Below are 23,266 nucleotides of genomic sequence, written 5' to 3'. Positions count from 1 at the left end.
ACTCGATAAGTACTGTCCTAATTATCAAAGTGTCAATGAGAAAGTTGTAGAGCAACATGAAAAACTCCCGATACGGCTTTCTGTTGCTCAATACGTGCTACATAAATGTGTTTTTCCGAGTGTGAAAGAAGCCTGCGAATACACGCAGAATTCCCGCTCGACTGGCCGCTCGAGGCACTTCGTGTATTCACGGGCTTCTTTCATGCTCACAAAAACACTCTTATGTCGCAGGTATTGAGCAACAGAAAGCTGTATCGGGAGTTTTTCATGTTGCTCTACCACTTTCTCATTGACACTTTGATAATTAGGGACAGTACTTCTCGAGTTACATAATTAATTACAATTACTTAATTAAATCTCAGTAACGAAAAAATTACTCGTGGCAATTCCACTGTACTGGAAACAATACGCACTAGGTTGGCTTCGCGTAACGCCGTTCCCCTTTTTTTAAATCGTGCTGCGTGATAGCTAGGACACCCTGTATATGTGCAAAGGTACGCGAGCGATGCAACAGGTGTCAATGGGGAACGTGACATGTTTGGTTCATACTATTACATTATGTCTCGACATTGCAAGACTTAAAACATAAAATTTAATACCATGATTTTTCTTTACTTTATGCTGGCATTGCAACATTAGTGTGCCTAAATATCATGTACATTCCGTGGAAGAACACAGAGGTGAACAATCTCAACAAATAAAGCAGCTTACTCTTTAACCCTAATGGTTGAGGGGGGAGGGGTAAGGCACTCCTACAGCTCTAAAAGTCTTCATAGCGACATCTGTTTCCTTCTCACACAACGGCGATCAACTCGAAGACGGTACATTAGAAATACCTGAAAAGGGCCAGAAAGCTGATAACAGAAATTTTCTGCAAATTAACAACAGCCTTGTTTGTTACACACAAGAGATTTCCTACTCTTGTTGTAAAAAAAAAAAAACATAAAAGCGCCGCCCATGTTGGGTTTGTCAATGACTAAATTTGCTAAAACTCAGTTCGCAGACAACACAGTGTATATAGGGCTACGAACAGTGCACGCATGCCGAATTCCCGAATTCCTTGCGGGGACGTCTTGTGTGGAAATTTTGGACAGCCAGCTTACGCGGCTAGCGTCCGAATTTCTCAGACATTTTTCCACGTCAGAAAAACTGCACTTTGCACAGCATATACAAGGTCAGTTCTTCGCTCCTTGCGTGAAAGGATGTAAACCTTGTTTTCACAAATGCCAGCAAAATATGTCGCACATGGGTTCTAGAAGAATAGCTTCTTTTTGACGTCCGCGTGCAAACGGTGCACACGACTTAGTTCAACAGAGCGCAAACGAACCTGTCGGTGCTAATCACCAATGTGGATCATTAGGTGCGTGGACAGTTCAACTATATTTGTGAAAGTATCAGAACACGCGAGGCACATATAATGCCAGCGCATGTGCTTTTCGAGGGCTCCTTTCTCAGCGAAATGAAAGCCGCACTGCTTACACTGGTACGACATTTCTTCAGCGGGGCTATGACAATGAACACCGAGGGTTGAATTGTACGCAAATGCTCCATTACATTCTTGGAAAACGCGTGGTTTCACGTGGTCATGCATGTCGGGATGGACATCGAGACACTCCTTGCGCACAAACGACTCGTGAAATTCTTGGCCGACGTCGGGTTGGCCGAGGCTTGACTTGCGCTTAAACAATCCATCGCATTCTTGCCAAACGTTTGGTTTTACGTCATCGTGCCTGATGAGGTGATCGTCGAGACGCACCTTGCGCTCAGACGACTTGTGACATTCTTGGTCGACCTCTGGTTTGTCGTCCATGAGTTTGCGACGCTTCTGCTCGTAGGTGAAAGACTTATCTAGTCCTTCGAGAGTGTAGGGCTCCCCGGCAGCGTGCTTTTCGTGTTTTCTGACGATTTGCAACTTTTGTGGGTATGGTTTGTCGCATTCCTTGCGACAGCAGTGTTCACCACCCGGAGACTTGAAGACGTGCTTGTGCCAGGTAGACAGGTTGTCGAAAAACCGACAGCACATACCGCAGACGATGAGTATGCTTCCTCCCTCGGTTCCGTAAGGAATCCTACAAGTGGATGGACAAATTATTCCTAAATTGCAACCAGCGGTTTGACAATGTTTGAAATGTTTGACCGAAATTGTGCCCAACTGTTTTTTATACAGGCTCAGTATTGAATGAAACAAGTTAGAAACAAACACACTGTGATATACGGCTGCTAATCTGTTGTTTTATATCATTCTTATTTTTTGTTCTTTTCGGTTTCTTTATTTGCAACCGGTCGCGAGCGAATGCTGTCGGCAAGCAGCGAAAAATGGACAGAACGCCCAGCAAAGCATAGACGGAACGCGCGGAGTGATAACTTTTCTTCACCCAACTTCTTGCGTAGCTTCTACAGCATTCACTGCTATGTATGGAATGGAGTATAGTTCTCAAAAGCCACCATTTTCAAGATCAGTAGACTCCCAGGTAGATAATAAAGGTTTCTCAAATATTTGCAGCTGTGCGACCCGCATCGGTCATGTCGACGTTTGCAACGCCCTCTCTTTGTCGGCGTTCCAAGCGCTTGCGTATCTAGTTTCCTTTCCTTCGACTTTCCCGTGGGGGCGGTATATAAACAAACCAGAAAGACAAGTTGCCGTTCTTCATTTTAAATTTCACTTTTCTTCTGTAGTCGTAATTAGGGTCCGGACTCCCGAGGGGAAATGCGCCTATGAAGAGCCACGGCGAGAACAGATGCGAGAGTACAGTCGGCGCCTACGGGCCGCAAACAGCAATTATCCGCCGATCAAGGCAAAAAGAGAGTCACAGTTTCGCCCGAAAGGCGAATCATCGATTGCGACAGCAAATTAGTGGACAGCTATACAAAGTAAGGATGGTAGTTTTATCGGCAGTATAAACTTGTAAATATAGGCGCACTAACTAAATCAACAAGCATGGTGCGACGCGCGCACAAGCAAACATGAACGCACCTCACTCGATGACCACGGAAACTCGCTGTCAAAACACCGGAGTGAGTCAGCGCGACAGCAGCACGCGAATTAAGCTTCGTGCCGGCGCTCGCATTAACGCGATCTTCGACGCGAAAATACGGGGAGGGTGGACTCTGCCCCCGCTGCAGATGGATTTCAAGATACAGCCGCGCTGGTGAGCGCTCGCGGCGCAGAACACGCACCCTCAAGGTGCTTGTACTATGACTAGAGAGGACGCGTGCACGCGGGTATGGTTGAGGAACTATTATAGAGAGCTATTATTATACGGTCTTACATACAGGGCGCACAATGTGGTCGAAAGGCCTTACATCGCGGCAGCAACGTCAGAAACGGTTCTTTATGGCTGCCAGCACAGTTAATAAACGTCTAGGTGCTCGTACTGTGATCAGATACGATGCGTGCGCGCCTGCATAAGTAAAAGATACGTACTGTGTCACGTGACAATCGCCCTTTAGAGCGCAGTTCCTAGGCGCCTGCGGCGAGCGTCCCTCGTAACCAAGTCAACGAGCACTGATGAAAGTGAACGCGGAGCGCAGCGGGAGATGAAAAACGGCGATAGCGAAGAGAGCGCTGGAGAAGCGGAACCGTGAAGCAGAAAGCAGGGTACAGCAGACCGTACAGCAAAATCTAGAAAAGGAATGCATAATGCTGAAAACCGAAACAGATTCTTGCTATGCCGGAAACACAAGAAGCTGGAAACAAAAAACAAAAAACAAAACAAAAAAAAAACGGAGAAGACTTGGAGCAACTGCCGCAAAGCAGGTTAGAATTAAAGACTTGGATTATTATTTACTTCACAACAATGCAACTGCCGCAAAGACTACCCCATAGTGGGGTAGTAGAATTAAAGGTTTCGAGACGTCAACCCTCTTTCAAGGGTTTTGCAACAGCATCCTTACGGACCGCGCCGAGCCTGTTTCCGTTGTTTGCCCGCAGCCCTTATCATCCATCATGTTGGCTCATCAATTTGAAGCTTGTTTTTGTGGTTTTTCTTGCGAGACTTAGTTGTATTAATTCAAGTTATACTGCTATACCTGCAATTGTTAGTGGTTCGTCGGGATAAACGACGGACACGACCGAACCCTTGGCTGGTAGAGGTACAAAGCTAACGCAGAAGACTGTTCTGAATTGAACATCTCCAGCTCATTTTTCTCAGTTCTGTCACGCCGTAGTGGGGGACTTTTGGACCTGGGGTTCTTTAACGTGCACCTAAATCTAAGTACACGGGTGTTTCGCATTTCGCCCCCATCGAAATGCTATTCGATCCCGCGACCTAGGGCCAGTTAGATTAATTATTTTGGGTCATAAAAATAAAATAACATGTTCTGAAAACTTCCAGCTCATTTTTCTCAGTTTGTCCTTTTTGGCCTTTTTTTTTAGGGAAAACTATCACTTCCAAACTGCTTCGCCAAAACATGCTTTTGAAGTAGTTTCCGGGCGAAAATCTTGTCAGGCACAAGATGAGGTGCTTTTCATATTTCTGAATATTTAATACCCCCAAAAATTATTGCATACCTCACATATAATGAGAAGAAGAAAAAAAATAGTACTTAGCCTCAAGCTGATGAAATTGTTACAAGAATGTAATGAAAAACGAGCTACTGGCCTTATCCTGCACCATAACCCTCCTAGAAGGCATCTAACAAAATCAAGCAGTGTGTCTTCATTATTTCTGAAACGAGCATTTTCCTAAGGTTGCATACCTTAATGGTCCGTAGCACAGCTATAACTCTTTTCTATGTGATCTGTATTACTTAAATTTATAATATGTACTTAGAAAATATTATACATAAACCTATAATTCTTTATAAATATCCGTGCACCGGTTCAATATTGCTCTTGGAGACCCGTGAGACCTTTGGAACGTCTCAAGTATTACATGCTCTTGTGAAGCACTCGGAAAGGACCCGCCGCTCTACACTCCTGTGGTAGCTGCTGTGGGAAAGGCTCCCTGTGTCACCGAGGAGGAAAGCGGAAGGGGAGGGTGCAGCGGAACCATGAGGCGGAAAGCGGGAGGATAGTATGACGAAAGCGGGAGAAGTAAGGCGCAGTGCGCGCAAGACGGACTCCGCGGTGACGACGGCTTCGAGATGGTGCCAGAGAAGTGCTTGTCGTCTGTATGGAAACGAAGCGCTGCATGAGTGGAGGTCTGTCTGCGGCGGCTGCTGCGAATCGCGCCAGCGCGTCACTCACACGCTGCCTCTCGCGATCTCCCAATCAGCCAGGCAGTCGCGCCACACTTCACTCCGTTTGCAACGTGCTGCACGAGAGAGATGGGCCACACCAGCGAATATATCGCGAAATTAAAGCACGTATAGAGCTGGCCTCGAATTTTGCATTAGGGAGTATCGTAATCGTCGGTGCATTTTTTGTCCACTCTTATGCTTCACCGCCCATCTTGCGTACGTGTTTCGGTTTACACAGCTTTATTTTGGCAAATTTAGTTTGCATAGACGCGCGTACACACTAGCGGAAAAACGCGCGCGGTGCGCCGGCGGCGGCAAAACACGTGCCGCGCAAGCAGCCGCATGGCAGCTTTCTCTTGCCGCAGGAGGGATCGGTCCTGGGCCGATTTTTTGCGGTCTTCCGCGTACCGCGGATGAAGGAATCCAATGAGAGCGGCCGCTTCCGTGACGTGCGCGCGGGAAACTGGTTTCATGCGGACCCGCCCGACCGCTCGTTTCGTACTCGTGTCCCGTGTCAGCCGGAAACTCGTTTCGCACTATCGTCTGCACGCATCATCCCCCGGACAGAGCTGACGGATACGGATAGTTCGAGAAGGGGGAGGAGTCTATGCTGCCACGAGGCTGCCGTAGCGGCGCGCCGTTGATTGGTGTGGCCGCCCTGCCGCAGCTGCGTTTTATCACCAGCGGCGTGACGCGCGCGTTTTGCCGCGAGTGTGTATACGCTTTAAGGGAACCTGCCATTATGAATGTATATTCGCTCCTCAAGGCATGTGACGATTTGAAGCGAAATGAGTTGGGACTGCGTTGTCTGCGTACAAACGGCTTCAATTTAAACCTGACTTCAGCTAGCTGGCTACATAATGACAATTGCGATGTGGCTGTGCAGCATGACACACTTTCTTTTCGGTGCTGTTGGGGCCGCTTTTAGCGACATTAATAACCCCGCCTGTACAATCGGGAGGATTGGTCGTAATTCGGAAGTCTCCCAGGCAAATTGGGAAAGTTGGCAAGTGTATGCGACAGAGAACTTGAGTTTATTGTTTAGTGACAAGCTCAATGACAGCGAACGCGGGTGTGCGTGCCGCATGGTGCTTGTAAAGCACTCTGGCGGGCGCCTCGAGCACTCTCATAGTCGGTAGATTTAGCAGATGCACTTATTAGCTCAGGCGCGTCGTCTGCTATGATCACTATCAAACAGAATCTGGAAATGACGGGAGCATGCCGTCACGTGCTCCCGCGCATTCACTACGTTCTGACAGTAGAGTGTAGCAGAAGGCACGTGGGCACGACCAGGAAGTGCATCCGTCAACCATACAAACTGCAAAAGTGTGCTAGCCAACCGCCAGAGAGCTCGGCATGTACCGTGTAGCGCGCCCTCCTGTATGCACTGCCATAAAGCATGCAATGGTACATCGCACGCATTGCTTTTGGAGTGATACCATGGGGGAAAATGCGATTAAAATGAGGCTCTAGCAAGTACACACCTACAACGACCAAGGCAGGACAAATATACTGTACTACCATACACGATATTTAGGTAAGGGTGATGCGAATCAAGAAGAGCCCTCTACGTTCCTATACTGGTAGTAGTGTTGCATCGACGACCTGCGATCAATAAATACGGCATACGTTGTACTAATGTTTAACAGTCAGGTCATTCTAGCCTGAGCTTATTCAGTCGTCGTTCGCCAAGTCGTGTGGTTGTCCAGAATGTGCACTAAGGTGTGGTGCAACGACGCTGTTAAGGGTGAAATGGGGCAACGTACGAACTTTAAGTTCTGCTTTTGACCTGGGATAACGCCAAGCGAATGTCACGACATGCTGCGCCAGCTGTGTGGAAACACCTGCTGACCTTTGCCGACTATTTCCTTTTAGATGCGAAGCATCTTATGGTCGGGGCTATGTCACTCCCTCCCTCCATCCATCCATCCATCCATCCGCCGTGCGGCGCCCACACCCCTACTGCGCATGCACATCCTTGTCCCCCTCCTCTCCTTGTCTCATCTCTCCTTTCGGCATTCATGCGCATACTCCTCCTCCTCCTCTCATCTCCTTGTCTCATCTCCTCCTAATCTCGGAATTTCTCCTCTCCTCTCCGACGCTCCTCTCCTCTCCGGATTGCGCAACGAATGGCAACACCTGTGGCTCCGCGCACGATAATGCGAAGCAGCTTAGGTTAAAGGCGCAACGGTAGGCGCTGCATACTCCGCTGGGGGGCGCCACTGTAACTCGTGGTATAATGACGCGCGCGCGCGTTCCGCTCCTCTCATTCTCCTCCCGCAACGCACGGTAAATATAACGGTAGCTACGTACCTCAACCAAACGGAAACGACGACCTGAAAACTAATGGGAACTTGAGTCGACCCAATGGCTGCTTCGCAGACTACTCAGGGTTCCCCTACGGGAAGATGGTGTCATTTTTTTCCGACATTGCAGACATCCACAGCAAGTTGAACGCCGAACTCCACCGCATCCCATAGGCTGTCCCCGCCTAAAAGTATACGAGACATTTAACTACACGCGTTCTCAAATAAGAATAGTCATTGGAAGCCATAACTTTGAAAGACAATAATGTCTCCCCGCATAGAAGTTACGTCTTTCCTGCAAATAGATCGGGAGATAAATTATTCGCCGCATTTGTTGATCACAGGTTGAGACACTCCCATCATACACACAAAGCTCAGAACTTTAATTATTGTCTTAGCTCGTAGCGTTAAGCAGGTATAGCACTTGAGAAAACGCATAACACACACGCTGTGTTAGAAGAAGCCAACAATCATTGACACCAAGAACAACATAGGGGAAATTACTTGCACACACTAATTGAATTAAAGAAATCATAAATTAATGGAAATGAAAACGGTTGAAAAAACAACTGTCCGCAGGTGGGGAACGAACCCACGTCTTCGCATTACGCGTGCGATGCTCTCACCATTGAGCTACCGCGGAACCGTTTTCCCATCCGCTTTCTGGGGTATTTATGTTTTACAACTAGAACTAACTCTGGGAGTGTTAGCCAGCGCCACCTAGTTAGTTCTAGTTGTAAAACATAAATACCCCAGAAAGCGGATGGGAAAACGGTTCCGCGGTAGCTCAATGGTGAGAGCATCGCACGCGTAATGCGAAGACGTGGGTTCGTTCCCCACCTGCGGACAGTTGTTTTTTCATCCGTTTTCATTTCCATTAATTTATGACTTCTTTAATTCACTTAGTGTGTGCAAGTAATTTCCCCTATGTTGTTCTTGGTGTCAATGTTTGTTGGCTTCTTATGATATGATTAATAAAAATCGGGCCCCTCGGTTCCCTTTCTTCAGCTGTGTTAGAGCAACTTTAAAAGGGGCACAGCACAAAAGTAATAAATATATATTCACGTGTTCGGGTCCGCAACAACTTGTTTCAGCCCCGTTTGTAGGTATCCATTCAGTTGACGGATGGGGTTGCTTGGAACACTGAAATTTGCAAAACATGCGTTAGTGGGGCACAGCTACATGTTTCGTACTTCTCGAATGTATAATATATTTCTGCGCCAAGTGTCCCACTCGAAATACGCACACGCGCAAAGAGCATACGCTGGTTACTATTTTTTTTCTGACGATTTCGAAGCGAATTGTTCAGAGAAAAGTGGCAATCAGCACGCGTTGAAGAACTCAGAACGCGGAATTGGGTGAAAATTTTGGTAAATTTTGGTCGTAGGAATATACCTTGCCAGTTCTGGCAAAGGGTCATTTATGTAGTTCGCACACTCACACTGCATGCATCCTCAATGAAAAGCTGACCAGTTGTGTTACGCCGCAAATGACAGTTTTTTTTTCTTTTTTTTTCAAGCTAAGCTTGTATTTCCCCACAAATGGCGGTGCCGTTATAGGCGTGACCACACAAAAACCGTCTCGCGCATGTGAACCAAAACGGTGGGAAAGGCTAAGAAAGAATAGACCGCTGGTGAAACACGTGAGGCGCGCGCCCGTAACACGTGACGCGAGCACCCAATCAGGAACGGGAGCGTGCCGGGAGAAGGGAAAGGATAAAAAAAGGGCCTCGCGCGCGTTGCGTCGGATCTCGTTTTCAGTGCATGCTCGGCAAAGGGATGGGTAGGCCTCGCGGTTGTTCGGTCGGCGGCGGAACAGGCCGCTTTTGACGAGAAACGCCGTCAAAATCGCGGGGAGCAGGCTCGCGATCGTACGTTCAAGGCATCCCAAGCCCAGGCTCCATTGCAGTGGCATACAGCGGATCTCACGTTAAAAGCCAGTTTTACTGATGTCCGGCGTCAACGAAGGGCAGCGACCCCTGAGGCTAGGAAACGCGAGAGCCAATTTCGAGGGTACAACAAGCTTCGCGTGCCCCCCTGTTCCCGGTTGGGAAAACGGCCTTAATTTTTTTTTTCTATTCCGTGTTTTCGACGTAGGTTACCCTACTGCGTTTTTCTTTTCTTTTGTTACTTTGCAACCAAGTCTCACCCCGTGGGGTTTTCCGAAGTGACTGAATATTCTTCCATTTCTGGGTCGCTGCTAGAGAGCGATGAGTCATCACTTTCGCTGCTACTGCTGCTGCTGCTGGACACCAGGATCGGCACCTCAGCGCTTCCGTACTCAGTCAAACCTGGATACGTCAAAAGAACCGCACCATGCGTCTAGTCGTCTAAGCGATAGGAGAGAGAGAGTCTAGGCGATAGACGGTAACGTGATTGCCTATCAGGTTTCTCGTTCTCTCGCGAACGATATCAACATAGAAATAAAAATTGCAAAAAGGAAGTGCAGGCAGCAAAGAGATCTTTCTTTCCTTTTGTTTCCGCATTTGAATGCGGCGCAGCCCTGCCTGTGGCACACTACGTTATCCACTATAGTATCGTGTGTTGTCTTTCCCAAAGATGCCGATAGCTTACGGGCTTTTTGAATGCCGGCCGGCGTGGGCACAGCCAGTGAAATATAGAAAGGTCTACTGATTTGGGCAAATCACTAGTGATTCAGTGATAAAGCCTCGGAGTCTACCGCATTTTGCGTCTTGAAGAAATATAGCGAAAGCTACTATCATGTCAAAGTGTTTCCTTATGTTTACGAAAGCTACTTTTTTCAATAGATACCAGCTAAAGCGTGATCAGCCTTAGTTCGTAAGAGCGATCCATGCTTCTATTCTTTTTTTTTAATCCAGGGCTTAAGAATAGTCGAATACACAATGAACACTTCAGACTTCAGGTACCACATGTCATCTAAGGCCCTTCTAAAGCTGGTTTCAAGGTTGAAGCAAGGCACCTTTTTAATCGCTAATGTATTCGAGATTCGCTGTATGCCGTGCGGTTGTCGAGGCCACGCAATGCGCCAAGAATTTTGGAGATCAAATCGAGTGTCAGGTGATATCTCGTCTGGTCGGGAAGAATCGTGGCGAAACACAAAACGTCAACCAAGTTAAAAAAAAAAACTATTTAAGAACGACGTTCTGGCACCCACACGTGAGCTTTGTTCACATGGGGAACAAGGCGCTCGTGCTCGAGCAGAAGCATAAATTTTGAAATATTTTTAACAGCAGAGCTGTTTAGTTTTTCGTTTCCCTGCGTCGCGTTCGCAAAAACTTGCCTAGCGATGACGTTATTTCGCACAGCTGCACCTCGCTTCAGCTTGCGAGAGCCAATCGATTGTCAATAAATAGCTAATCGATCAATAATCAATAAATTCCAGAAAGCATAACCCGTAAGGCCAGGACCACCTAGTTGCCGATCAGCTCCGCTGTTTCTTTAGCCTTGTGCCAGTAGCGCAAGCTATACTAAAATTTGTTCTTTCACCTTCGCCCAGTGTCTGTTTTCCTTTTCGCTAATTTCAGGGATCACTGTATTAGTTGCTGCGTTGTAGATGTCACATTGTAGAACTAACAATAAGTACTCGATCGATGCCGGCAAGAACTCACGGCACCTACTGATACAGATTCTAGGGATTTTAGAGAAACAAAATCTACCACGATATTTATTGACCTGTAGCAAGACTGATTCCACCCCCGTCTGAATACGGCCACCGCAGCCGGATTCGAACCCGCGACCTTAGCGACGCAACCGCGCAGCTACAGCTCTACTGCGGTGGGTGAAAAGTACGCCACAGGTGTGCACGAATCCAGGCGGCTGAATTTTTGGTTACTACTAAATAAGGACTTCCAAATCGGCAACACTCACCTAGTGAAGCAACTTTCAGAGGAGCATGCGTACTCAGTCCTTGCATGGTTTATGCTTGGCGGTTCGTCGTCGTTGAAAAGAAGCACATGCAGGAAGCACAGGAGGCACTGGTTGTTACTCCGGCCACGTAGCTGGCACTGCCACTCAACAGCAGAGTACTGGCGTCCTGAATCACATCGCGCATGCGCGTGATGAAAGGGAAAGAGCAAAACCTTTGGCCTTTCGGAACCCTAGGTAATGCAACCATCTCCTGCTTTTTTTGAACGCTTTGCGTTCAAAGAAAGCAGGAAAGCGTTCAGGAAAGCTTTGCCTGGTCTCGCCTTGTTTCAAAAAACTTCATTCCAATTGCTCTAGCATTCAAACAGAACTATTAGATAAATTTGTTACTGTGCTGATAATCCTTACTACTTAGGAATGCCACAGTGTCCAAGACCAGTTTCCACTGTCCGAGTAGGTTTCGGAGAATTGGTGTGGTGCAGACAGCGGGTGTGGCTCGAATCCCTCGCCTTTTTCGTCAATGAGCCAATTCTTCTTCGAGGGTTGCGCAAATGACATGACGCGAGTGGCATCATTTTAGGCAGCGGCCTCTCCTGGCTTATCCTATTTATGGTTGCTTTCGGAACGGCATGCTTTCGGAACGGCAGTTTCTGTGCATCCCGGAGTGTCAGGTTACCAATGCCGGACATGGGCGCGAAGCCGTGCTTCCTATGGGATGCCACGGTGCGCGCGCTCTCCGCTTCAATACATGCTTCCATGAGTAGATGATAATGATGATGATGATTTATTGGCATGCCCTTTGAAACGGGGTGGTGACAGATAGTCACCTAGCCTCTTTGAGTTACTCAGGTATGCTATACCTTCTTTTTATTGTAGCAATTTTTTTGTGTACCTCTCTTTAATCTTTTTTTTTTTCTATTCCTCAAAACTTATTTACCGTGTACCGGCAGTATTCAATACACCTAAAGAACTGCGCTCAAGTTTGGCATTAGGGAGTATCGTAGTCATCGGTGAATTTTTGTTGTTGTTGTTTTTGTTCTTGTTGATTTCGATATGTCTAAAACAAGTTTTTGGGTGCTTTACCTACAGCCGTCATCTTTATGAAAGGGAACACGCAGGCGGGTGGCAGATAGCCTCGAAGCCCACACGGCGCCGTGGCGAGATGCGAAACGAAAAGGAGAGAGTGGTGCCGTTGCTTTTATTGCCTGCACCTATTCTTGCAGTTTTACTTCTTTTTTATCACTTTATGTTGTTATGGCAGACGACCGGACAAGAGAGGTAACTGATAGCGCGATCACGGCATCGCATCTTCCGGCGTGATCGAAGAAAACTGCGACGATAACTGAACCTGCGTAGATGTGTCAGATATGTATCTTGCGTTTTGTGCTGCTGTAAAGAAACGCCGTATAACCCATGTAAAGGGTGACCCAGCTATGATGCACGAAGATTTAAAACTATGCTAATGTCACGCAGCTGGACAGAGCAAAAGTAATGTTGTTCGCCGTCGCTTGGAGATACTCAGATTATTTTTTTTTGCATTCCGCATAATGACATAATTAGGATTAATTAATCAGCTTCTCAAATATTATAATTAGATGAAAAGTGTCAACGAGACAATTGTAGATCAACATGAAAAACTCCCGATACAGCTTTCTGTTGCTCAATACGAGCTACACAAAAGCGCTTTTTCTTTTTTTTTTTTTTTTTGCGAGCCTGAAAGAAGCCCGCGAATACACGCAAAGGGCCTCGAGCGGCCGGTCGCGTGTCATCTTCACGTAGGACGATAAGCGCTCTTGTTATATAATTTTCGCTTGTATCAACGGCACGTGGAATAGTAAAAGCAAGTCTGGTCTGTGGAAATATATTATGCTTTTCGTTTGCCTCAAATGCTTCCGAAGCAGTGATAGCAACAATCCTTATCGAAAACAATCCTCGTTTGCTGAGATTTCCCAACAAAAGATGGATATAAAGAAGAAAGCGTAAGAAGATGACACATTCGTGTCAGGAGTGCAGGCAGTAAAAGGAACGGCACCACTCTCCCCATTTGTTTCACATCTTGCCGCGGCGCCGCGCCACATGTGGACATCCATGCCATCTGACACGTGCTCGCGTGTCGCCTTTCATAAAAATGACGGCTGTACGTTCTACTATGACATTCACTCTCTGACGTATCCAACACAAACAGCCGCGGCGTATTCCGTTAGAAAACAACCCCTCAGCTGCGTTGGCACTGGTCACCACCTAATTGAGCTATTGTACGTGTATTCTTGATCAGGTTCGTACTAGCATTCCACCTATACAGCATTACCTATCGTACGTAGACGTAGCAGTGTCAAAATAAAAGTGTGTATATTCTACTGACGCAGCCGAAAATACTTTCAATTGTATGCAGAACCATGAGGTCTAATACGACGCTGTGACTCGCGCAACCAATTTTCAAGTTTTTATTAGTCATTTACCTAGGGATATGATTAAAGCAGCCTCCCGAAGAAGCGCCTAGAAAGAACTGCTTTGAGCGAAAAAGCAAATAGTACGACAAAGGTTTTTCGCGCCTTCTCGCGAAAGAAAACTGAGAAACTGAGTGCGGCTAGAAGAGTGCTCAGTGGAGATATCTGCACAGAGAAGAGTGGCGCTTCTCTGCTTTCGTTAGTTAACGATTCTATTAATTTGTAGATTGCAGTTTCGACTTCATCGCCTTTGTAATTGTGAAAGGCTGCAATACGAACACATTTGCACCGATCACTTAGTGGATCGGTAGCGAACCATATTTGCAGCATAGCTGTATTCGAAATAAAGACACGTTGTCGTAGTCTCGCGTTGAAGGGCCCCGAATGGAATGCGTTTTTTCTGGATGTGAAAGCGCGCATAGGCGCTGTAGAAACAGATGCAGCATTTGTTGCAGCAAGAATGGGCACGCTGATCTGAGCGAGCTGCACTGAGACAGGCCCGCTGCACCACAACACACACACACACCATAAGCGCTGATGCGAACAATACACTTAGGTGTCCAAGATGCTTATACCCGACGTATCCAAACGTAAAACATGGCAAAAGCCAACAAGCAACGTCGGACGTGCTTCCATGAGAACACCGCCGAATTCGTCTAACGTACCTCAAGAGAAAGTTGGAAGGAGACGTCGGACGTGCCTTTAGTCAGAGCCTTCCTTTTACCAACATGACGATAGTTCATGAGCATTATTTGTGTTCGACGCAAATCGAAGTGTTGCCGGGATCGAACCCGCCACCTCAGCAGGGTGTTGAGAACTCGGGTAGCGTTTAGGCCGGTGATCCTTCAGCCAAAGGGATGAGTACGTCCGGGAGTAAGAGCGAGAGAAAAAGGGTTTATTCTACAAATTTACAGTGGGTCCAGATATGGAAGCCCACTCCATGGGGGAGCACTTTGAAAGTCTCAGCTCACTACATGTCTGAGCACATATCAGAACACGTCAGGACACCCCACTGCACGCAAGGTGTCTCCTTATAAAACATCGGTCTTCCCTAGTTGACCCGACTAGGGAATCAGATGACCTTGATGCGGCCAATCAGACGGGCCGTCTTGTTCGCCGAACTCCGCCTCTAATGGTGCACCTTCGAAGCAAGGACGAGGCAATCCGGAAACAGGGGGTTGACACTTCTTCCACGAAAGTCGGTGACTTGTTTCTTGCCCTCCGACGGTCATCTTGCCAGGGTCGGGAGAATGGCCTTTTTTTATTATTTTATTCGGGCAAAACAGGTACAAGGTTTGCCCGCGAGGTAAGGCAAAAGGAGGGCTTAAATCTCCTGACTAGGCCTTACCTTGCTGGGGCAGCAGAGATAGCGGAATTTGCAAGTTACAAAAGCAGTTTGTAAAACAGACATTTCATAACTACATACAAAACAATCTTTGAAGCACACTGCAGAACACCATTTGCTAGTAAAATAACATACAAACGAGTTAATACATGACTAACATAAAAGTAACATTTAAAGAATTTAATTATTACATCACTAATGCAACAACCAAGCACCTTTAACACTGAAGAATTCACTGTTGCTTTAACATTTGTACAGCATATCTAGATCAGAAGAGAGAAACATGTTCACTATGAAGTGTTTAAATTGGCGAAGAGTTCTACAATCTCTAGCGACATCAACAATGTTAGGGTACGTATTACATAAACGCATGGTTTCATATTCGATAGTTTGCATGCCATAGTTTGTCCTGGGTTTCTTCGCTACTATTGAGGTGTGGCGTAAGCTGTACCCTGTGTTTCTACTGAGGTAACGGTTTGAAAATGTCTCAAAATTGCTGGAGATATCTTTAAACAACCGAATGCAGATCTTTGCTTGGTAAGAGTTTCTAATATTAAGGATATTGTAGCGCATCATTAGTTTAGAAGATCCTATGTATTGATAAGAAGAATTAAGCAAACGAACAGCTCGCCGTTGTAATACCGCTAGTTTTTCTATATCGGTTTTATTGCCGTTTCCCCATACTAATAAGCCATAGCTAAGATGGGAATGTACCAGCGAAAAGTACAGTTGTCTGACAAGCCTTACAGGCACATAGTACCGGATTCGTTGTAGCAAACCAACTGACCGTGCTACTTTAGTGCGTACCTTATTTATGTGCTCTGTCCAGCTTAAGTTTTTATGAAATATAACTCCTAGGAAAGAATGACTTGACACATGTTCTAGTTGCGATCCACAGTAGTAAAGTTTAACATCGTAACTTATTTCTTTATTCCTTGCATAAAACACCATAAACTTAGTTTTTTTCGCATTTAGACTGAGCTGGTTTAAATGTAGCCATTGGTGAAGTTCTTCTAACCAAGAATTTGCGGCAACTTCTAGTTCCTGAAGGTCAACACCAGAAAAGAAAACATTAGTGTCATCCGCGTACATTATTATTTCATCTGTTAATGGAACGTTTACTATATCATTTATATACACAATAAACAGTAATGGCCCTAAAATCGAACCTTGTGGTACCCCATATTTAATTACGTTTTTTTCCGAAGTGTAACCTTGCAATGAAGTATATTGCAATCGAGATTTAAGGTAACTATTCATAAGTTCTAACGCTGTGCCTCGAACGCCATATACTTGGAGCTTATCTAGTAATATTTTATGTTTGATAGAATCAAAATCCTTGCGAAAATCTAAAAATATACCAATGGTAAGCTTTCTTTCTTCAATATTATTTATAATTGTATCTCTGATTCTTAATAATGCCATTTCGGTTGACTTATTTTTCTGGAAGCCATATTGCTTATCCGAAATAATACCTTTATCCAGGAGAAAACCATTTAGGCGCTTATGTATAATAAGCTCAGCGACTTTTGAAAATAATGGCAATACCGAAATTGGTCTGTAATTATTGAGGTCGTTGTGATTTCCGCCCTTAAAAATCACAGCAACACGAGCTAACTTCATTTGTTCAGGAAAAACTCCAGTGGAAAGTATACTGTTACAGATGTGTTCCAACGGACCGCATATTATGTGAGCAGCTGCTTTAATAGGTTGAGCTTTGATGCCGTCCTCACCAGCGGCTGATTTGTTGCTCAAGGAATTGAGAATGGAAAAAATCTCGCTTTCAGATGTAGGTGCAAGAAAAATCGTCTCGCTGACACGATTATCCATGTAATTTTTACTATTTCGATTTGGGAGAAAATCTGATGTAAAAGTTGAAGCACCAGCATTGATAAAATGATTATTAAATAAATTAGCTGCGCTGTTTCCACAAAATTTAACATCATTTACAACAATTTCTGACGGCACATTCTGTGTAGAGGAACCTATTATCTCGCGGTATATGTTCCACATTCTACGACCATCACTCATAGAACTTTCAAATCGACGTATGTAGTACTCGGATTTCGCTTTCTTCAGATCACTATTCAGTTTGTTCCTGACTTGTTTAAACTCTTTAAATATTTCAGGGTTACGGGTATTTAAGAATTTAGTGAATAATTTGTCTCTGTGTTGAATGCGCTTATATAGGTCATGATTTACCCATTCCTTTCTAGCTTTTTTATGCTTGAACACAGGGGCGAAAGAAAATGCTTCATTGTATATTTGTTTTACTTTGGATACAAATAGGTCGTATGATGCAGAGGGATTCGCTTGAGCATAAACATCAGACCAATTCGCATTGGAAAGCAAAGTTCGAAATAGCCGTATGCTTTGGTTATTTATGACTCGCTTAAAGTAGCGATTTTGATCAGTGCGCACATGAAATGGTAACGCAGCGAAAATCGGCAGATGATCACTTAAACCAGAACTGAGCACTCCGGAACATGTTTCATTTTTTGTGACCGAAGTAAAACATAAATCAATCAATGTCTTCGAATTCGGTGTTATCCGAGTAGGAATTTCAATAAGGTTTTCACAACCATTTGCTAGCATAGTTTCAATGAGTTGGATACTTTCGTTACTTTTTGAAAGTAAGTCAACATTGAAGTCACCAAGAATAATCGAGTGCAATTTCTTCATGTTGGCAAATTCAAGTACTGAGTCCATATAATCAAGCAGTCCTGTTAGCACACCTTGCGGTGGGCGGTAGACAACAACAATCAGAATATTTCGAGAAATTGCAGCAATACATTCAAAATCATCGGTCATGCGTGTAAATTCCGGCAGTATTACGCAACCATGACATTCGCGAGCATATAAAGATACGCCACCGCCTCGCTTTCTTGAACGATAAATTGAAATGTGCTTGTAACCCGAGAAGTGTATTACGTCATACTCACCCGCGTACCACGTCTCTGAGAAAGCTAGGAAATCAAAACAACAATTTAGCTGCGACAGATATGTCTCGATATCTGCTTGCTTATTTCTTAAACTTTGTGCGTTTATGTGAAACAGTTTAAGCCCCTTTTCATGAAAACAGCTGTTCTTCACTACCAAGTCGTTGAAAGATGTAACATCGTGATAAGGTTCCATGTTTGTAGAAGTTGGCGATGCGTTAATCTTAGACAATTTTGTCTAGGTCGCTTTCCGTGGCCAGCCTTATCGCTCGAGCATTCGGCTGCTTGCGCACAAAGATAGTTCCCTGTGAACTCCAAACGAATTGATAGTTCAATTCCCTTGCCTTGTTCTTGGCAAGCCAAAGTAATCGCTTGTTCGCTGCAGTCAGGTTATCAAAGAATTTAATGCCCCGTGTTTTGCTCCTAAGATTTTTTTTCTTTTCGAACCATGCAGTCTTCAGGGTTCTGGTGGAAAAACGAACAAGAACGACAGGGTCTCTACCCTCTTTTGAACGTAGACGGTGAATTCCATCAATATCTTTTTCAGATAATGGCGGCAAGTCAAGCTGCGTGGCAATCTTATTTATTTCTGTTATCAGATTTTCGCCATCCCGTTGAGCCAAACCGTGAATTTCCATATTCTGTCTGCGGTTGTACTGTTCGAGAGCGTTCACTTCTTGTTTTAACTTTGACAGCATTGTCACATCTTGCAACTGTTCAACAGCCTCCATTCGGCGGCGCAATTCACCGATACCTTGTTCCTGCCGATTTACAGCGTCTTTAAGGTTATCGTAGGTATCAGACAAATGCTGCACCGACCTTTCGATGTTCTGCACAGTTTCTTTCAAGTCCATCAGTTTATCCAACTTTGCCTCTAGGGTTTGCATTTGTGACAGTTTTTTGTTTATTTCAGCAAGCTCACTTTGAAGGTTCACAGATTGGCCCGCTGTGTCAGAGTTCCCTACAGAAAGCTTACATGTAGGACATCTAAGTGACTTCTTGGTCGCATCTTTCATCATCTTAAACGACCTAGCAGTGATGCCGCTACATTTTCCGACATGGAAGTCACCGCGGCAGTCAACACATTGCATGACGACATCATCCTCACTAAACACTGTGTGACAAAAGGAACAGGCCTCTGCAGTCATTTTTGCTCAAGAGAAACGATTGACATGAAAAAAGCAACCAAAGCAGCGGTCAAGGCAGCAGCAGCAGCAGCGGGAATAGCGAGTAAAATATATGAATGCAAAACAATATTGCAGACAATTTTCACTAACCTGCAAAAATTTCAGTCGTGCATTTAGACGCGATTCAACCACGCCAACCGCCACTGCTGCTGCCCGAATGAGTCCGTTGGCCAAGCGTCGATCCTTTTGTAGGCTCCGTCAGTAGTAAGGGTCACGTGTCTCGGCGATCCTTGGTGGCAGCAGCTTGTTGTGACGTAATCTTGTCCGACAGCGCCCAGCGTCAAGCGATGATGAACTGCAAAAATTTCAGTCGTGCATTTAGACGCGATTCAACCACGCCAACCGCCACTGCTGCTGCCCGACTAATCCCCGCGTCTAACGAAGGGTGGCGGCCGTGGTCGGTCGCCTCTAAGTGAGCCTCTTTGTCATCGCGTCACTGCCGGTGTCGGGCACTGTCACCGTCTGGGCGACACTGATGAAAGGGGTGGCATCGGGGGAAGCACCCAAAGAATGGGCACCGCCGTGTTGGGGCGCCTGTTTGCCCGGCTCGTCGGTGCTGGCACTGTCGCCGTCTGGGCGATGCTCATGAAAGGGCCTGCCTCGATGGGAAACAATCAAAGAATGCGCCCGACCGATTCGGGACGCAACAAGGGCAAGGCCACACCCACTGCTCAACAACGGCGGGTGACAATTATCGAGAAGAATAAACAAATCTGAAGCGGGCCCCATTTTTTGTTGCCTGCTTCTGCGTATCAGTGCGATACCGAATGAAAAGTTTGCAAGCGGAAAAACCCACGTGGTGTAGTCACCAGCAGTGAGCGAAGTGTACTCAGTCCTTGCACGGCTTGTGCTTGGCGTTGCTTCGCTGTCGATGCGAAGCGCAGTGCGTCCGCACGCATTGGTTGGTCCTCTGGCCATGTCTGCCGCTGCAACTCAAGGTCGCAGATAGACCACAGCGCATGCATCTTCAATGCCAGTGAAATGAAGGAATACAATTTCGGGAACTTGAGCAGGTCAGTGGCACATGCGGGTGTGTCGGTATTGTCGAGGGCTAAATGAGTGCTAGTTTTTTTTTTTTTATTTTTTTTTAGAAAGCAGGTTTCAGTAACCAACGGGCTTTCGTCGCAACAAGTCTTCCATCTCTGGTTTGATCTTGCTTTGAAGAAGGCACGCCAGTCGCTAGACTATTGTAAACAGAGTTGCTATAGAACTTGTATGCAGCCCCATCGCATGTAGGTTGATGAATGCGAAATGAGAGCTTCTCCAGCCGAAACTATCTGTCCTCTACACAGTATTTGCCTGTGATAGCAAAGTTGAGGATGGCGGCGCGAGGCAGGGGGTAATTTTTTTTTTTTTGAGGCAGCTAAGCAGTGGATGTATACCGAAGCAATGCATTCGAGTCTTTGCAACCAATGAAACCCGGATGAGGTGTCTTAATTGAAGAGTACAAAACACCGCCAGAAATTACGTAAGTTGCAGTGTTCGTATTGCTTCAGCATAATATTTCTGACATACCGAAGCGCTCGCAAAAGTATTGAAAAACACACTATAATTAGTAGAGTATTTCACGTACGTGCAAGTCTGGCCCATTCAGGTCGCTGGCGGGTTGTGATTTCTCGCGAAATGGTTTCGTAGGCGCAAATGAGGTGGTAAAGCAAGGATCCCGACCTTTCGCGAGTGTTCTTTGACGTAGCAGCGGTGCTCTGTCGAGATAGTGCGTCAGATCCAGTGATAACCAGTTCATGACTGCCTGCAAATACTCTGTATAACCTTCCAAGACCCCGTGTAGAATATACTGCACATTTCTTTCAACGTTTTTTTTTTAAAGCGAAGCTGTTAAGGGCTCACCTTTCGATCGTCGCGTCCGGCAATAGAAAAAAAAACTCTCATTGGCCGTAGGGGGTCCCGTTAGGGGGTCCGACAGTAGCTCCTCAGGATCAAATAAAGTTCGTTGTCTGTCTGTCTGTCTCATTGGCCGTATGCTGCATGTGCGAGTGAGAGCGCGCGAGGGACGCGTGCTTTCACGAGGAACCAACTCACGGCGGAGAGCAAACGCAACTTGACAGCGTTTTGACAGCGGTTGTGTGTGGTCACACAAGCAACGTGCACAACTGTTGTCGACGGCGGCGGCGTTTTGCCCGCGTTCGCACCGAACGCGCGCGGCGTTGGGGACGTGTTTATGAAGAACGTGCCAAACTTTGCCGTACACCCTATGGTGGTGTACCGTAGCGACCATAATGCCATGGTCCCTGTAGACACTAAATAAATGAAAACCACCGGATCATATATATTTCGCATTCTTTAATAGTTCAAATAAGCAGTTACACCATCACATCTTAATAGTAATAATTTGAAATACATAATTCCCACCATAGTACAGCTTCGCTGGTCTTCCAACTCCACCCCAGTGGAAGGGCTGACAGTTTCTTTTTTCTTTTTTTTTTTCTTTCAAAATTTACTCAGAAGGGATTACGCTGAACATTCATTCTGGGTATGAAGTACAGTGCATGCTAAACTCTAAAGAAGTCGTTTACTCGTATTCTTGTCATCCGCTTTCTAGAAATTTGACACTAAATTGATCTACACCTCTGTGTCGTCAGACTACCGAAAGCAACCTTGAGGTGTCTTTCGAAATCACTGAGATTGCGTGAGAATACCGGACGCAACAACAACATGGAAATGTACAACACGTAGTTCCCTCTTCAACTCTTCGTTTAAGCAATACAATGCGGTCTTTACTATAGCAAACACGACGAGATGATGGAGAAACCAGGTACGTACATGGAGACGCAGCTTTAGACATCTAACGGTGGTATATAAATTTTTAAAATTGCTGTTTACGTTCATAACAAAGCAGTACACTAAAAAGCACGCTGAAGATCGCTTGTGTACCTTAGTTTTGTTCGGGTCTCAGGAGGATAAGACGTCACGTTGATTTTTAAGTTTGAAGTGTCTATAGCGTCCCATCTCTAATGCCAAGAAGCTACGAAGGCGACGATAGTAGGTGCAGACAACAGTTTCTATTCCAAGTGAGCTGAATAAGGCAAGTTGAGACAAAAGGATAAAAAATGTGTGTGTGTGGGGGGGGGGGGGGGGGCGGAGAAACTGTAGTATTAGTGAGCAAATGGTACGCATATATTTTGTTATTTCTAATGAAGACTGCACAGCCCAGCTGCCAAAAAATCAAACGCAAGAAAAAAATGCGTGCAGAAGGCAATCTCTCTTCGTAGTCATTAGCACTCGAAGCAAGAAAAAAATATTGAAGATCACAAGCAGTGAGGAAATCTGATGTTATGCGCAGGATTTGGACTCTCCAGCAACGTTTGGGGTCATTTGAAGATACGAGAAGGACTAGCGTGTTTGGGTAAAGCAAGCATCTGTGTTTGACGAGAACCTGTCCAACGACAGAAGCTAGGCGATAACGACAGTATAGCGGCCACTTCATTAAGATTTTTGTTTTTTTCTTTTACCCTGGTTAGAAACGTTTCAAGCTGTTCTGTCACAACTTTGTCTGGTCCTGAAGGTGGTGCAGTCGAAAGGCCGCCCCAGTCTTCTTGCGCGCTCGCTCGACCGGCGCCAGAGAAGGTATGAAGCCAGAGAAGGAGCACGCAGACCAAGGCCAACCCAGCTTTGGCGCTGTTCTTTGCAGGGAGATCAGCGCAGTCAGAAATGGGGGAGGGGAGAGGGGAGATTTTTCTGGCGAATCTTGCTTCTAAATATGTCCTTGCTCCGTTTGTTCCCAGCTAAGGTGCACTACGCGACCTCTGGTAAATCCTCCACAATAAGCTCACTGCACATTGGGGGTCATTTCCATGCAATAAAGCAGCAAAAAAAATTGTGGCTTAGCATCAAAGCATTGCCCCCATGACTGGAATCTCTTCGATTCGAACCGCATGTTCGATTGATTTGCGATATATTTCTGCGTTATGAGGTCATTTCACCCTTTGACTTCTGTAGCAAATGTTCTTTTCCTATGCTTCCCCGCCAGGCCTGACACAGATAGATGCCGCTCGAGC

General features: G+C 45.8%; 1 protein-coding gene and 2 non-coding genes across 3 annotated transcripts; 1 reads left to right on the top strand and 2 right to left on the bottom strand.

Annotated features, from left to right (window-relative positions):
• Positions 1–384: 384 nt before the first annotated feature.
• On the bottom strand, positions 385–11,515 carry LOC125941444 (putative zinc finger protein 730). The gene is made up of 4 exons (XM_049658637.1): positions 11,336–11,515; positions 9,636–9,777; positions 8,553–8,630; positions 385–2,069 (listed from the first exon to the last, which is right to left on the bottom strand). Exons 1-4 carry the CDS (start codon positions 11,379–11,381, stop codon positions 1,337–1,339), a joined length of 999 nt encoding a protein of 332 aa, XP_049514594.1. The 5' UTR covers positions 11,382–11,515; the 3' UTR covers positions 385–1,336.
• Trnat-cgu (transfer RNA threonine (anticodon CGU)) lies at positions 8,059–8,130 on the bottom strand. The gene has a single exon. It is a non-coding gene; the product is annotated as a tRNA-Thr (tRNA).
• On the top strand, positions 8,264–8,335 carry Trnat-cgu (transfer RNA threonine (anticodon CGU)). Its single transcript has one exon. It is a non-coding gene; the product is annotated as a tRNA-Thr (tRNA).
• Positions 11,516–23,266: the final 11,751 nt, after the last annotated feature.

This window comes from Dermacentor silvarum, chromosome 11, assembly GCF_013339745.2.
Source record: "Dermacentor silvarum isolate Dsil-2018 chromosome 11, BIME_Dsil_1.4, whole genome shotgun sequence".
Lineage (NCBI taxonomy): Eukaryota > Metazoa > Arthropoda > Arachnida > Ixodida > Ixodidae > Dermacentor > Dermacentor silvarum.
The sequence above is the reverse complement of the archived record's forward strand: the minus strand, read 5'-3'. Positions and strand labels throughout refer to the sequence as shown.

Bases quoted from the DNA above. Each gene is read 5' to 3' on its own strand.
- LOC125941444 (XM_049658637.1), bottom strand. From the start codon at position 11,381: ATGCAAGGACTGAGTACGCATGCTCCTCTGAAAGTTGCTTCACTAG. The intron at 8,631-9,635 runs GTGAGACTTGGT...TGCAAATTTCAG, and splicing joins ACTTCGGAAAACCCCACGGG to TGTTCCAAGCAACCCCATCC. The intron at 2,070-8,552 runs GTGAATATATAT...ATCCACTTGTAG, and splicing joins GTTGTTGCGGACCCGAACAC to GATTCCTTACGGAACCGAGG.